The sequence below is a fragment of the Mixophyes fleayi genome, chromosome 2, assembly GCF_038048845.1.
Source record: "Mixophyes fleayi isolate aMixFle1 chromosome 2, aMixFle1.hap1, whole genome shotgun sequence".
NCBI lineage: Eukaryota > Metazoa > Chordata > Amphibia > Anura > Limnodynastidae > Mixophyes > Mixophyes fleayi.
This window is the reverse complement of record NC_134403.1, coordinates 355,369,924-355,386,486: the sequence shown is the minus strand read 5'-3', so window position 1 is coordinate 355,386,486 and position 16,563 is coordinate 355,369,924. Positions and strand designations below refer to the sequence as shown.

The following is a 16,563-nucleotide window of genomic DNA, read 5'->3' as shown; positions in this document are numbered from 1 at the left end:
GATTGGTGATATCACTATTAGTAGTAGTTACAGCAGTACAGTAGTGATTGTTTGGTGATATCACTATTAGTAGTAGAAGTTACAGCAGTACAGTAGTGATTGTTTGGTGATATCACTATTAGTAGTAGTTACAGCAGTACAGTAGTTATTGTTTGGTGATATCACTATTAGTAGTAGAAGTTACAGCAGTACAGTAGTGATTGTTTGGTGATATCACTATTAGAAGTTACAGCAGTACAGTAGTGATTGTTTGGTGGTATCACTATTAGTAGTAGTAATTACAGCAGTACAGTAGTGATTGGTGATATCACTATTAGTAGTAGTTACAGCAGTACAGTAGTGATTGTTTGTTGATATCACTATTAGTAGAAGTTACAGCAGTACAGTAGTGATTGGTGATATCACTATTAGTAGAAGTTACAGCAGTACAGTAGTGATTGGTGATATCACTATTAGTAGTAGTTACAGCAGTACAGTAGTGATTGTTTGGTGATATCACTATTAGTAGTAGAAGTTACAGCAGTACAGTAGGGATTGTTTGGTGATATCACTATTAGTAGTAGTTACAGCAGTACAGTAGTGATTGGTGATATCACTATTAGTAGTAGTAGTTACAGCAGTACAGTAGTGATTGGTGATATCACTATTAGTATTAGTAGTTACAGCAGTACAGTAGTGATTGGTGATATCACTATTAGTAGTAGTAGTTACAGCAGTACAGTAGTGATTGTTTGGTGATATCACTATTAGTAGTAGAAGTTACAGCAGTACAGTAGGGATTGTTTGGTGATATCACTATTAGTAGTAGTAGTTACAGCAGTACAGTAGTGATTGGTGATATCACTATTAGTAGTAGTAGTTACAGCAGTACAGTAGTGATTGGTGATATCACTATTAGTATTAGTAGTTACAGCAGTACAGTAGTGATTGGTGATATCACTATTAGTAGTAGTAGTTACAGCAGTACAGTAGGGATTGTTTGGTGATATCACTATTAGTAGTAGTAGTTACAGCAGTACAGTAGTGATTGTTTGGTGATATCACTATTAGTAGTAGTTACTGCAGTACAGTAGTGATTGTTTGGTGATATCACTATTAGTAGTAGTAGTTACAGCAGTACAGTAGTGATTGGTGATATCACTATTAGTAGTAGTAGTTACAGCAGTACAGTAGTGATTGTTTGGTGATATCACTATTAGTAGTAGAAGTTACAGCAGTACAGTAGTGATTGTTTGGTGATATCACTATTAGTAGTAGAAGTTACAGCAGTACAGTAGTGATTGTTTGGTGATATCACTATTAGTAGTAGTAGTTACAGCAGTACAGTAGTGATTGTTTGGTGATATCACTATTAGTAGTTACAGCAGTACAGTAGTGATTGGTGATATCACTATTAGTAGTAGTTACAGTAGTGATTGGTGATATCACTATTAGTAGTAGTAGTTACAGCAGTACAGTAGTGATTGGTGATATCACTATTAGTAGTAGTAGTTACAGCAGTACAGTAGTGATTGGTGATATCACTATTAGTAGTAGTAGTTACAGCAGTACAGTAGTGATTGGTGATATCACTATTAGTAGTAGTAGTTACAGCAGTACAGTAGTGATTGGTGATATCACTATTAGTAGTAGTAGTTACAGCAGTACAGTAGTGATTGGTGATATCACTATTAGTAGTAGTAGTTACAGCAGTACAGTAGTAACAGTCATGTTAGTATCAGCACGGGGGACAGACTAGTTAAGAGAAGAAAACATGAACATTCCAGACATTTCTAAGAATTCTTTGTGTAGAAATTCTAGAATAACCAAAAATAACTTCATGGGTTTTATGATTTCATGAGTGTTTTACGATCCCTCATAGCTGCAGAAGAATCGTTATTCAGCCGTTCTCTTGCACTACATCCCTTGTATAAGAGAAGTGCAGGATATAAGCTTCTGTAGCCCAGCTGTTTGACCGGACGCTGGTAGAGGGGACTGTAATTGTGCTACAACAAAAGCCTCAGGGGAGGAAGTCATGAATAATAGTGAGGAAGACAAGTGACAGCAGTGTTGGGTCACAAGACTTGCACAGGGCAGAGGAAGTGAACAAGACCACGGAGACCATGCACGTGGGTAATAAAAGCACAGGAAGAGAAGTCATTCCCCAAAATAACTTTCTGGCCTATTTAGTATATGGATGAGCAAGACAATAGAAAGAGGGGTATGTCAGGACAGGACAATACACTAGGGCCAAACATTAGGAGACAGATCTTTTTTCTATGGTAAAATGTACACTCTGCACCAATAACAGATAAATTAGGGGTATTATGTCTAATATATTTAATCATCATCACCATTTATTTATATAGCGCCACTGATTCTGCAGCGCTGTACAGAGAACTCATTCACATCAGTCTCTGCCCCATTGGAGCTTACAGTCCAAATTACCTAACACACACACACACATACACATACACACACACAAACAGAGAGAGGGAGAGTGAGACTAGGGTCAATTTTGATAGCAACCAATTAACCTACCAGTATGTTTTGTGGAGTGTGGGAGGAAACCGGAGCACCTGGAGGAAACCCATGCAAACACAGGGAGAACATACAAACTCCACACAGATAAGGCCATGGTCAGGAATTGAACTCATGACCCCAGCACTGTGAGGCAGAAGTGCTAACCACTACGCCACCGTGCTGCCCATCTCTAATATATTTGACAGCCCGGAAGATCAGCACAGTCTACCCGGCTATTGTCCAACGTTAGACGAGCACCAGTGTCCCACGCGTGCTTCATCTGTATATCATTCCCCATCTCTGATTTATACCAGTGCCCCCACATTATACCACCCAATGTCCCCACTGGCCACACGGTATGGTAATGTCAGTACATACCATCCTGTGGCCCCACTGTATATCTGCAGCAGGGCCCCGACACGCCAGCCAGTGCATAATATAAGCCATGCTCTGGTCCCCGCTCGCCATGTAATATCCTTCGTTAGAGATAGTCCTCATGAGCAGGGTACATAGTGACATCAGTGAACAATGTGCTGAGTTCCTCCACGCTGACTGCTTATGTAGAGGAGCTTCTCTTAAGAACTGCTAGTGGCTGTAAAGCAGCTGCCGGGGACACGACGGAGGCTTTCTGCATCATTAGGGTGAAGGAGAACTCCTTCTTCACCCTAAATTATGAAGTAGAACCCTCCTGTCCAAGACTAGTAAACGGTGGGGTCCAGGACCCATGCCATTCGTCAGATGCTCTCCTCATTTTCAGCTGGAGGAGACTATAGAAGTTTGAATTTCGGAGTCCTGACACTTTGTGTGTTGAGCGCACTGATTGGGTGGCTGCCACACCAACCACTCATTACTCTGGACATATTAAAGCCCAAAGGGTGTCAGACATTCAAAATTCTTCTGTTGGTGACAAAAATGATTTAGTGGAACCCTTTAGTAACCAGTGGGAGTCCTGGGCTAACGTGGATCATTAGATACTCGTCTCATATGTCAATGCTCTCCCTGTAGCAGGCAAAAGAATTTTTGCATTTCGGACTTTTAGCAGCTTTCGTGTTGATCGCACCGACTGCATCATCTCAACACAGTACAACCCAAGCCGTGTATTCAAAACCATTCCTCCCTTTTCCAGAGCATTGACCATTATAGAAGCGCTGTTGAGTTGATAAACAGAGGTTGTCTTGGAAACCCGATCCTCCGTCATTTTGTTAGTTGAGTTGAATGGTTTCATTATAATTTAGGGTCAGGGTAAGTTCTTCATCAAGAATTTACTTACAGTTGACACATTCGTTTTGTCCTTTTGTGTCCAAACATACTCAACATATTTTACTTTGGAGAGAGCTACATTTCTCAGTTCATTCTCTTGACGTGTTTAGACACGAATATGTCAGTTTTATGGTATATTAATATAATGGATCTTTCTCTGAAAGCTAGTGTGCCTTTTCTCCTCTAGAACTTGTAGTGGAATGTGGTATCATCGCTTTCCACTAGAGGGAGTAAGTTAGCTGTCGGTCTATAACATTTTAGGTCTGTACTTACTGTTCTGGGTCTTTGGGTACATTTATAATTCATGAAAGGAAGTGGCATACAGTATTATAACCTGGGTAAGAGAGAGGGATTTCAGGCATCTCTCACCCAGTGTGTGTGTATATATATCAATCATAATCATCTATTTATATAGCACCACTGATTTCGCAGCGCTGTACAGAGAACTCACTCACATCAGTCCCTGCCCCAATGGAGCTTACAGTCTAAATTCCCTAACATACACACACACACACACACACACACACACACACACACACACACACACACACACAGAGACAGAGGGAGAGACTAAGGTCAATTTTGATATCAGCCAATTAACCTACTAGTATGTTTTTGGAGTGTGGGAGGAAATCGGAGCACCCGGAGGAAACCCACACAAACACGGGGAGAACATACAAACTCCACACAGATAAGGCCATGGTTGGGAATTAAACTCATGACCCCAGCGCCGTGAGGCAGAAGTGCTAACCACTGAGCCAGCGTGCTGCCACAATATATGTGTGCGTTTGTGTGTATGTGTATATGTGTATATATATATATATATATATATATATATAGATATAGATATAGATATAGATATATAGATATCTATATCTATATATAGAGAGAGAGAGATATAATAGAGAGAGAGAGAGATATAATAGAGAGAGAGAGAGATATAATAGAGAGAGAGAGAGATATAATAGAGAGAGAGAGATATAATAGAGAGAGAGAGATATAATAGAGAGAGAGAGATATAATAGAGAGAGATATAATAGAGAGAGATATAATAGAGAGAGATATAATAGAGAGAGAGATATAATAGAGAGAGAGAGATAATAGAGAGAGAGAGAGAGAGATAATAGAGAGAGAGAGAGAGAGATAATAGAGAGAGAGAGAGAGAGATAATAGAGAGAGAGAGAGAGAGAGAGAGAGAGAGATAATAGAGAGAGAGAGATAATAGAGAGAGAGAGAGAGATAATAGAGAGAGAGAGAGATAATAGAGAGAGAGAGAGATAATAGAGAGAGAGAGAGATAATAGAGAGAGAGAGAGATAATAGAGAGAGAGAGAGATAATACAGAGAGAGAGAGATATATATATATATAATAGAGAGAGATATATATATGTATAATAGAGAGAGTAATATATATATGTATAATAGAGAGAGTAATATATATATATAATAGAGAGAGAGATATATATATAATAGAGAGAGATATATATATATAATAGAGAGAGAGATATATAATATAGATAGATAGATAGATATAATATAGATAGAGATAGAGATAGAGATAGAGATATAGATATAGATATAGATATATATTATATATATAATGTCACTTAGTGATCATTATGGCATTGTGTCCCCAGTTCAGCTTTAGGGCCACATTCGCCCTATGCCCTCGTATAAAAGTCGTGGCCCTATGTGAATACTGTGTGTTCCACACCATGCACAATCACAGCATTTTCTGAATGAACCTGAGATCCAGCATACATTGTACTTGGTTTTTCTAGGCCAGCATTTTAATAGTGAATAATAATTTTCCTTCTGATTCGCTACAGTGAATAAAATCTGCTGTTTCCTAAGAGACCGCACAATAAAATCCAATCCACTTCCCTGCAAGACATTCAGTATGTGCACGGCAGAGTAACCCTGGCTTGTTAATGTGAGGAGTGGGAGGAACTTACTGCCTCGTTATGTTGATTTTTTTTCAGATTATAGGAACATTTTAATCTTCTACATCTTTAGTTACCGTGTAGTTACAGCAATAGCAAAATTATTGACAAGCGAGCCTTTAAAACGGCACTCCTGGGTATGTGGGCAGCCATGTAAGGATTTGTATTAACAGAATGTGTATGGTGATTTCAATTTGAGTAATGTAAGACAGAGTAGAGGGTCTGACTCTATATATATATATATATATATATATATATATATATATATATATATATATATATATATATATATATATATATATTGTCAGCGTTGGCTCTTTAAGGGGATCTGTCATGCAAAGGGTATTTTTAGTACATTTTCCTGTATTCATACATTTTATTTTTGCATAAATACTTTGAATTCTAGTAAACACAGTGGAGTCTGTCGTTTTCTGAACCAGTATTCAGGATATTAATTTGCCAGGGGACTACTGACATGCAGTCTGAGACACTTGGTGGATCCTCAGTGATGTGATATCGCTTTTACGAAGGATCCAATTTAATATGCGGCTGTTGCTGCTGTTGTATAGCAGATCTGACATACTGGACAGGGAAATATATCCACAAATATCGTTTGATTCTTAAACTAGTAAATAGGACGCACCTTACGTTTTTCCTGCGTGTTGTTTTGCCGACGCTACAACAGGACAATGAATTGCTGATTTCTTTTATTAGAATAAAAACCTTCTGGTACAACAGTTCTGTTCATGGAGGTGATTTACTGTAGGGTTGAGTGCAACCAGGATGAAGCAGGGGAGGGACTGGCAAGCAGAAGGAACGTACTCAGGCTGTTATATCTGCACGCTGCAGTAGAACAATGGACAGAATGAGAACTGTTTGTCTAATGTGGCTGTGATACATTAAAATGACATCAAAGCGTTATAGCCAAATAAAACACCTAGCAGCCCTTTCTAATGACAATCCAATGCTGTTTTGGGATAGTTTATAGTATGATAGTTTTTATGAGTCAAAAATCTCCGATATCAGGAACGTTCTTACTGGCCCATGTTATTGTTGATGTACATATGTCAATGTGAAATATATTTATTTTTATTGTTTATGGAGGTTCTTTATTGTTTTGTGGTTTGTTTGTCCGTGTCTTACCATTTTTAAAATGAGATCTCCTGGTTCAATATGGTAACTTGGTGGTTAACGGCGCAAACTGTCTAATAATTACACTGAGCCGGTGGTTCAAGTCACAGTGGCTGCTCCATTTGTCCTTGGACAACACCGTGGACCCACAAGAAGTGTGCTTCCTTGAAGCCAAGGTGAACCGTAACATCTCGCTGGGTTTCTGAACATTTTTTTTTTTAACTATTATTACTGTGTCCAGGATTTCCGCCCCTTGTTAGATACCCACTCCTCATGGACTGGCTAATGGAAATTCAAGCACTCTCGTAACTTTCATGTCAAGAGATCTGATTGGCCAGACACCCAGCATTCTATACAGGGGGCATATTTTTTGTCACTCTAGAGTACCTAATTAAATTGTGAGATACCCTGGATGGTAAGCGTACACAGGTAGAGAAGAATCTGCCTGTAACATAATAAAAATAACATCACCTCTCTGGATTGTTGGTGTCTGGTAATATGCCTGTGATTTTGACTCTCCTGTAGTTCTCCATCATTGTTACTTACTCTGACTGTGCAAACATGTAATTATCTGCGGAATGAGGGGTTTCAGACAAGAACTGTCAGAGCTGTGTTGATTATGGTGCACAAGATTACTGAACATCAAAGCTCCAAAATACATCCAGGTCAAGGACTAGCTTAATATTATTACATCTACCTTCCATATCACATCATGTACGGTCTGTGCAAAGTGTTTTGTTGTATATAGGATTACAATTCCGTTCTGTTGCTTTATTTAAAGTGTACTCATTACCTCCACAGCAAAGACAGACATTCTCTGGGTGCCTTGTGCCTCATTGGTGGTGGTAGTGAATTGATATAGATTCTGTCCACAAAATATCTGTCTACGGGAGGTTATTTGCACAACGTCGGCTGCGCAGTGTAAAATCAACTTTCGTCCTGCTCCTTGTTTTGTGCAAGGGCACCAGGATTTCTGCTAAGGTGCATTAACGGGGGTTAACGGAGCCCAAGAACAGAAATTCGCACAGGTCAAGCAGAGGCATTGGCAGAGGGCAGGATAAGTAGCAGTGCGCCTCAGCTTGCAAAGCTATGCAGAAATGACATGACCTGTTATTATAAAGTGGGGGGGGGGGAGCATTTCTATGGGTGTTTCTTTCTAGCGTCGTCCAGCCTTTTCCACTCTACAGAAGAATTTTTTGCCCCAACTCAGACCTACTGGTCTCTGTTTCTCATCCTAGCGCTCTGTTGAAGAGTTTCTTTCCCAAGTACACTCTGGTACACTCAAAGATATTTTAGGGCCAAAACTGTTTAATGGTAGATCTGGGTAACGAGTTGGACTTTGATGTAACTTTTGCACATGTCATTTTCTAGTTTTCTGTCTCTGCACATTTAGGTATACCTCTAGGGTGGACCATACAGACCCACCAGTGTGTTTTGCAGTTTGTGTTGGATGTGTTTCATGAATGGCCTCCACAGTGTATTGGGAGAGGAGTCCACTTTACCACCTTACTTCTTTCAGACAAAAAAAATAACCCAAAACATTCTGGTCCTATCAAAGTCTTCCAAACAAGAAATCCACATAGAATGTTGCTGGTAGGTTGGTAGGCAGTACAGTGGCTTAGTGGTTAGCACTTCTGCCTCACAGCACTGGGGTCATGAGTTCGATTCCCAACCATGGCCTTATCTGTGTGTTCTCCCTGTGTTTGTGTGGGTTTTTCTCCAGGTGCTCCAGTTTCCTCCCACACTCCAAAAACATACCAGTAGGTTAAGTGGCTGCTATTAAATTGCCCTTAGTCTCTCTCGGTCTGTGTGTGTCTGTGTGTGTCTGTGTGTGTCTGTGTGTGTGTGTGTGTGTGTGTGTGTGTGTGTGTATGTATGTTAGGAGATATAAACTAATACACCCCAATGGGGCAGGGACTGATGTGAGTGAGTTCTCTGTACAGCGCTGCGGAATTAGTGGTGCTATATAAATAGATGATGATGGTATGCGAAGTGTTCTATAATAGAACTAACCTTGCAGAAACCTGATTGTGTACCATCTTCAGCTGCAACTGAAAATGACTTAGTTACAGTCCAGTGATAGAGGGTGGGCGTTATATCTGGTGTAGTTTATGGCTAATCCCACCCTTTACTCTTGTTCTCCACGCAGGTTGCAGCGAGGATGAGATCTGCATTGAAGCAGCTCCGGAGGAGATAGAAGTTCAGATGGAAGTGTCTGACGAGGCCGATGCCATAAACAAAGTGAGTGTGTGGGTGTGATTTTATTGTGTGCGTTTCTGTGGCTCAGTGTGTTGTGCTGGATGGAAGCTCTCAGCCGTCCTTGCTGGTGACCTCTTCTGTCTGTCACTGTAACACAAATATTTTAGATAACCAGTGAAGGCTTCTTATTTTGGGAGAGACTTAAGGATGGATCATTCTCGGTGTTACCATAAATGAGACTGTTCGTCGCTTGATAAACATGTTTGTATTCCCACAATACATATAATATTGAACACAATAATCCGTCCTGTGGTCTACGTGCTACAGATGTGTCTTAACGGCAGAGTACAAGCATACAGTGCTCTATAGCAACCGATTATATATTAACTTTGATCCATAAAGTGCACGTTAGACTGGAAGCTAAATGTCTGGTTGCTATGGGTTACCGCAGTTTTGCACTTTGTTCGTCAGTAATCCCCAATGTATACAAAGATGTTCCAACTCCGCCAGGTTTATTCCAGCCTTTGTAGACCATTACTTGTGATACTCTTTCCCTCGCCTGGTTCCAGGGAGGAGAGGAGGTGACTGGTGTCAGACCCAGCTGCTTCCTGTGATCAGTTATAGTCTGCGGATCAGACAGATGTTGGGGTCTGCTCATGTGGTGTTTCATTAGTATTTATATTTTCATCATTTGTTAGGGGCATGTAATGTTAGGGAGCGACGTTCCCCACTTTTAACGGATGTTGATTTCCTTTTGCATTGTATTTATATCCTAGCTGCAGCAGGCATTTAATACCCGATTAAATAATATCCTCACTTTATCTAAATTTGGATGAGATTTGACGGTTCTTTCAGATATTTATTCCTATATATTTGTATTGTAATTTGTCTTTACCACATACTATATGGAGTTCTTGATTCGGTTCATTTCTCAGCTCAGAATCTGAGTGTTGTTGATAAGGAGAATCTATTGGCCGCAAATGGGCTGGTTGGGGCTCTGCCAAGAGCTGACACTTACATCCTGGCATCTAGTGGAGGAGAGAAGAACATCTGTTCAAAGTATCGCTCTTTTAAGGGTGTGATTTTCAGGGGAGACCTGCGGGATTGGCAGCCGGCTCCTGGTCAGAAAAATGTTTGATACACCATTTAAATTCAGGTTTCATAAGTAATCATTTTAGAAGTGGCCGGTTTTATTTCAGATCTAAAATTTACCACTGAGTGCTGGCAGGCCATATGTATATATAGGAGACACTTATCATGGGCACTTCCATATCATACCTGTAGAGGAGCCGCTTCATGGGCACTGCCATGCCAAGTGTACAGATGAGCCAGAGCCGTAACTTAGAATTCTAGCGCCTGGGGCAAGAAAGACAAATGCCGCCCCCCTAGCCCTCAATTTCAACCAAATTAACCTAAAATATTCCTAAATTGCGCCCCCCTTCAGCGTTGCGCCCTGGGCAGTCACCCCTGTCGCACAGCCCTAGTTACGGCCCTGAGATGAGCCGATTCTCACAGGCACAGTCATGCTGTATGTATAGAGGAGCAGATTCTCATGGGCACTGCCATGCTGTATGTACAGAGGAGCAGATTCTCATGGGCACTGCCATGCTGTATGTACAGAGGAGCAGATTCTCATGGGCACTGCCATGCTGTATGTACAGAGGAGCAGATTCTCATGGGCACTGCCATGCTGTATGTACAGAGGAGCAGATTCTCATGGGCACTGCCATGCTGTATGTATAGAGGAGCCTATTGCGTTGTGTCTCCAGCTCTGTGTGTGGTATAATATAGTACTTATAGGACATTTTCTATTTGTCGGTGTACCATTGTTTTGGGACTCTAAATGAACAATTATTCTGGGACCCCAAAAAGACAGATCCCAACATAATGCATTGCTTACTAGACAATCGGGACCTAAATGAAGCTTCTAGAACCATACTAGGAGCCCAAACCACACAGATTATACGATCTACATTATTCTATTTGTAGAGCTGATAAAAGTGCAAACATTGGACTCGCCTGAACATTTAGGTTCTGATTCTACAATGGGGCGGCAGGGACCTGTGTGTGCCGTAGAGCAGGTACCAGATTCTGTTTGGTAACCAGAGATGAAGACATTGTATAACCACTGCCAGCTAGATGTCTGTACTAGTGGAGATAAAAGGGGATGAGCATGAACTTGTGACTTTTACCGCGAGTCAGAAGCATCATGTTACCAGATAGGACAATGTGGTTCACAGCCTCAATACCTTTTATCATGAAGTCACTCTGGAGTCCTACAACATCTACACTGGTATTAGAGGAGCGCAGAGTCTGCATCTCTTAAAAAGAAATTTAGCATATCTCACATTTCATGATCTTCGCCCTCATGAATAAGTTGTATAACTTTATGATACATGAGTAATGTAACCTGCGGCTCATCACCAGGCACCTCTGGGTGGCACGGCATGCTGGCATTTGTAAGGAATGTAGAAAGGTGCCACATAGTATATAATACAGCTGTAGTGGCAGAATACTTGTATGAATTCTGAAATAATCTATTATCACATAAAAATATATTTAATCCATTTTGCCATGTTATCTGTGATAATAAATTATTTCAGAATTCATACAAGTATCCTGCCACTACATCTGTATTATATATTCATGCTGGCATATGTAGTTCCACAACACTTGGTGCGCCACATGATTTAGATCTAAAGGTCCCAGTATGCCCTGTAATTATAAATCCACCACATCTGCAGGCCACGGGATTTCTAACCCGTCCATATGTTTTAAGGAGATCTTCCTGTTTTCGCACAGGGTCTTACTGGCTGTGTCTCAAGAGGTTTCAAGTCCCTGTTTCTGCCTATGATTGACAGGAAGCTGATAGACAGCGGTTGACGTGTTTATCGCCACAGCAGTGCATCAAGCGCGATTTGTAGGACTGGATAAAATCATTGGGTAGAAGTGTTATTTAATGGACTGTGGCTGTTAGTCCCAATTAAACGCCCCTTGGTTCAGCTGTGTGGTAGCTTCCTGCCATCAGACATGGAGCCGTAGGAGCAGCTAATTGCTCGTGATTTATATTTTAATGGCTTAGGGTTGAACTTCGTTTAGCAGATTTAATTACTACTGCCGTGTGAAAATATGACACTCTATCAAACGTGAGATATTCTAGGATGCAGCCACAGCTCAGGGTCGTTCCTTAGCCAGAAGCGAATGGACCTACGCCAAAAATCTAAGGTGAAAATCATGGTAAATTAATTTTATTTTTTACTTGGAATTTACAAGACATCTTATTCTGTAATCTGAGGCGAAAGATGTAATTATGGAAACAGAAAAAAAAAATAGTTTTAAAGGGAACACTGGGCTTTTCCATTTGCAGTGTTACGTATAAACATGAGATAACCTTATGTGTTTCTAGAAGGGTTATCAATAGTCACAGGAAGGAAAAGGAACTCACTTCCTGCGTTTCCAGAGCAGTAGATGCTCTCACTTCTCGTCTGCACAATAAACCTAAAATGTTGAGAGAGACAGTAGAAAATGACGCCTGGCTTGGCTCCACATAGTAAGTAATCCTTTGTAGGCGTATCATGATATAGTTGGTGAATATTGGGCTTGTTCTAATATTTCTCTAAAACTAAATTGATTTGTTTCACGTTTTCCCTGTCATTTAATGTGTGAAGACTGTAATTAGGCTCTAATGTCTCTTACTAGTTAGGTTTTTATTTTATGTGATGTCCTATTGCTTTGATGCTTGCTCGGTTGTTTTTCAAACTATAAATGTCAACATCATTAAACTGATTGAATGATCTGTGTCGGATTCACCTTGGTGGAAGGTTAATTTTCCCGGAATGAACTAAAAATATATTGCAGTACTTTATTTTAATAATTCGATCATCTGTTTTAGTTGCCTGATCGTTTGGATATGTAGAGTTACTGTATCAATCGTGTGCCTTATTTAATACTCTGTGTACTCCAAAATAGTGCTCATGTAGAATCTTCCTCCTCTGCTCTTTTGGAAATGGAATTAAAATTAGAATATCCCAAGGTGTTCCGTCAGTGGCAGCGAGCAATACAATCTGAATTCAATCCTGATTCAGGACTTTTTCCTCTGGCCGTTGTCCCAGATGTAGTTCACTTTGTATCAGTTGGCTTCTTGGATCTTTAACGGTTTCCTATTGGCTGGAACAGTTCTTCGAACGCCAACTGATGTAGCTGTAATGTGTTTTAGTACATGACTACATTCTAAGTATGTAAGTGACTGTGGCTCACAGAGGAATGGATATTCTTTCCGTCACGTATTTCTTCCTATAGAAAGCACTGTGTATTTAGCCTTTGTGTAATTTGTGCTAATCACACGTTTCTTTATATGGCTTGTAAGCATTTTTAGCTGGTTCCTGCTTAGCAGTAAATGTAATGCTATCTTCTCTGTCACCAAGGGGGGTTAGTGCTCCACAGTGATGGCTTGCACTGACAAGCACTCACCCGTCTGGCTGTGCTTAAACAGGGATAAATAAAGCCTTTTCCTCTTAGTTTCTTTCTTTTATTTTTTTTTTAACCTTTTTTATATTTCCTCTTGAGAGCGAAAGGAGAGAGAGCAGGCTCGCATCTTGCTCTTTGAAATCCCCGGATCCGTTAATGGCTCTTGTTGAATTGAAGAATGTTCTTGTGTATATAACCCACAATTTGCAGACGGCAGCTCCAGGCAGCATCAAGTTTTGTCTTGCTCTCGCCGCACCTATCTTAAGCTGTAAAGAAAGGATAGCATCCTCTGCCATGCCCGGGTGCTGGACATTATACAGCATTCCCTGGATTTGCACTAAACCTGAAGGTCACCAGACAATGGAGAGTTAATTCTTCGAAAGGTACAGCGTGGGGGGGAAGGGGGTCGATTTTACCTTCTCTATCGCTTTAAAGGGCTGCAAGTTATCTCACGGCAACGCATCTCATTCCAGCTCATCAGACACAGGGTTAATTGTGTCCTGTCACCGTTTCTTCTTTAATTAAGATCTCTCTTGTTCTTCTAAGTGGCTTTTACTTTGTGTTTTTATTGCTATTCTGTTTGCTGCTTTTTTTTGTCATTTTCTATTTTAAAATATATATTACTGTGTTTTTGGGAGAGCAGGTTACCTGCTCTATAGGCATTCATCTAGGTGTAAGCTTTGTAGTCTAGTGATGTGTTTTTAAAAAAATTCTTGATTTTGTTGAAATAGAAATTGATTTTCCAGTGTTGTATAGTAGTGCGATCACAATGTACTTAGCATGGGTACGCGCTGGCATTTTTTTGACATATATTTTGAAATGACTGCCAATGTTACTTGCCATAATTAGGGATTTGCTTCTTGGATTATGTTCCACTTGTAGGTGAGAAAATAAAATCGCTCTGATTAAAACCAGTAACTGTTTCATTACCGCAGTTCCCACCTCTTTGTATAAGATATATTATAATACAGTACTGGGGCATACATTTATTAGTGATATTTTAGACATGGTATGGCAGTTATATATATTTATACATCCTTTTATATTTATTTCCTTACCTGACTAGGTCAGACATTATGTTGCTATTTGAAACATCTTTGATTTTGCACCTTGTTATCCGTGAAATCTCTTAAGCTCCAAATTTTAATATTTTAAGCCTTTTCCGGCCAGTTTTCCCCCTCTGGTGTGATGAGGGTGACGGAACACGTTTATACATAAACATTACTTCGAGGGATTAGAGAAATTCCAGTTTCAGATTTAAGTTTCAACAAAGGAAGAAAAAAAAAAATCAATCCAGCTTCAAGAAAACCTTTTCTGTCTTAGTAAATGTCTGTTTCTGGGCTGCTCTGATTGACAAGGTAATACCGGTAAGTGGTTGCACATATTAAATACAGAATCACCTTTCTGATTCTAGGATAGAAGTGTTACAACGTGGACATGATCTGTCCTGCAGGGGGCAGTGTCACAGGTCTGTGTTGTGATAGGACCCCTCTCCTTCAGGGCATTGCCTGTGAGTGATATCTGATGTCTACATGTCTGGGCCAGCCTGGAGATTGTGTTCTCTATCAGAGATCTGTCTGCGGACCCTATTAAGTCAGTAGGTTAAAAAGCAACTTTTTTTTATGTCTTCTGATGACGGGACCATTGACAATGACTCCCGGGGTGCAGGCTTGGACTCGTGAGTACACTGTTGTAATGCTGGTTTTGCAGTACTAGCTGGGGATCAGTTGTGTTTTAATGTATTGGCTCATTTAACTGTAAGTGTTTGTGACCCCTGTCTCTGATTATCAGAGACCTGTAGTCAGTGATGTTAGTAGGGGATAGGGTTAATTATAAATATCAATATAAAGGAGTCTGATGTCCTGTTTTGAACTAATAACTCTCACCAGATAGCGACATCTATTAAGGTGTACTTATCGCCTGTTCAGTCAGCTGCGGATATTGTGGGCTGCACGGGGGCTTAGTGGTTAGCACTTCTGCCTCACAGCGCTGGGGTCATGAGTTCAATTCCCGACCATGGCCTTATCTGTGTGGAGTTTGTATGTTCTCCTCGTGTTTGCGTGGGTTTCCTCCGGGTGCTTCGGTTTCCTCCCACACTCCAAAAACATACTGATAGGTTAATTGGCTGCTTACAAATTGACCCGTGTGTGTGTTAGGGAATTTAGACTGTAAGCTCCAATGGGGCAGGGACTGACGTGAGTGAGTTCTCTGTACAGCGCTGCGGAATTAGTGGCGCTATATAAATAAATGGTGATGATGATGATTGTCGAGAATACTGACTGTGCATTCACTAGAATCCAGGGACCTCATCGACGCCTATGTTTCTACTCCCTAGTGAACCGATTGGCTGCGGTCTTGTGAACATTGGTTCATCCAACAAAATGGCTGCCTCCAGTGCATATGACACATACACCTGGGCATGAACTATTTCTCACTGGCTTTTACGATTTACTGGCTCACTCACATGGCATCACAAGACGGGCATGGCTTCCATTATATGTGCACACGTGATGACAGGCGGAATGAATAAGGACAATAGGCCTATTTTAAGGCTGAGAGTCCTAGTTTTATAATAGGGGGAGCCTTGGCGGGTCATTTAGGATTTTTATCGTTGGTACATTCACTTGATCTAGAGTAAAAATTATTCTAGTAACTTGTATTCATTATTTTCAAGTATTTAGTGACTATGACCTAGAAAAATGTGATTGTTGCAGGGCTCGGCCTATAATGAGGATAACTGCGATGCGCTTTTCTAGATGTTCAGCTATAAACGTGCAGGGGGCCAAGTGAGGACTTGTTTTGAACATGTTTAACATTTCAGGTGCCTAAAGGTTCAGGTATCACGCAGTTGCGTGGCCAGTGTGTCCCCCTATGTTGTATAATTTATTGCCTGTGCACTTATTGTGAACTTTGGCTTTTGAATTCTCTATGTATAATATATAAAAAATGATCACCTTGCAGTCTGATTAAATCAGTAGCCGTCAAATTCAAAACTGATGCAATGCCCCAAAAATCTGTTTAAACTATTGCCAAGGTTCTTGGGCTCCTTGAAAGATCACAGC

The 16,563-nt window shown here is 40.5% G+C and overlaps 1 protein-coding gene across 5 annotated transcripts in view; it reads left to right on the top strand.

The window, feature by feature from the left end:
- TIAM1 (TIAM Rac1 associated GEF 1) overlaps positions 1-16,563 on the top strand; it is a 225,817-nt gene that overhangs the window by 183,684 nt on the left and 25,570 nt on the right. For 4 of the 5 annotated variants that reach the window (XM_075197150.1, XM_075197149.1, XM_075197151.1 and 1 more), the window contains one exon: positions 8,985-9,076. In XM_075197150.1, coding sequence (XP_075053251.1) covers positions 8,985-9,076 — 92 coding nt within the window. Of the gene's footprint in view, positions 1-8,984; positions 9,077-13,507; positions 13,885-16,563 lie in introns of those variants that run through there. The other variant, XM_075197153.1, reaches the window with a different exon arrangement.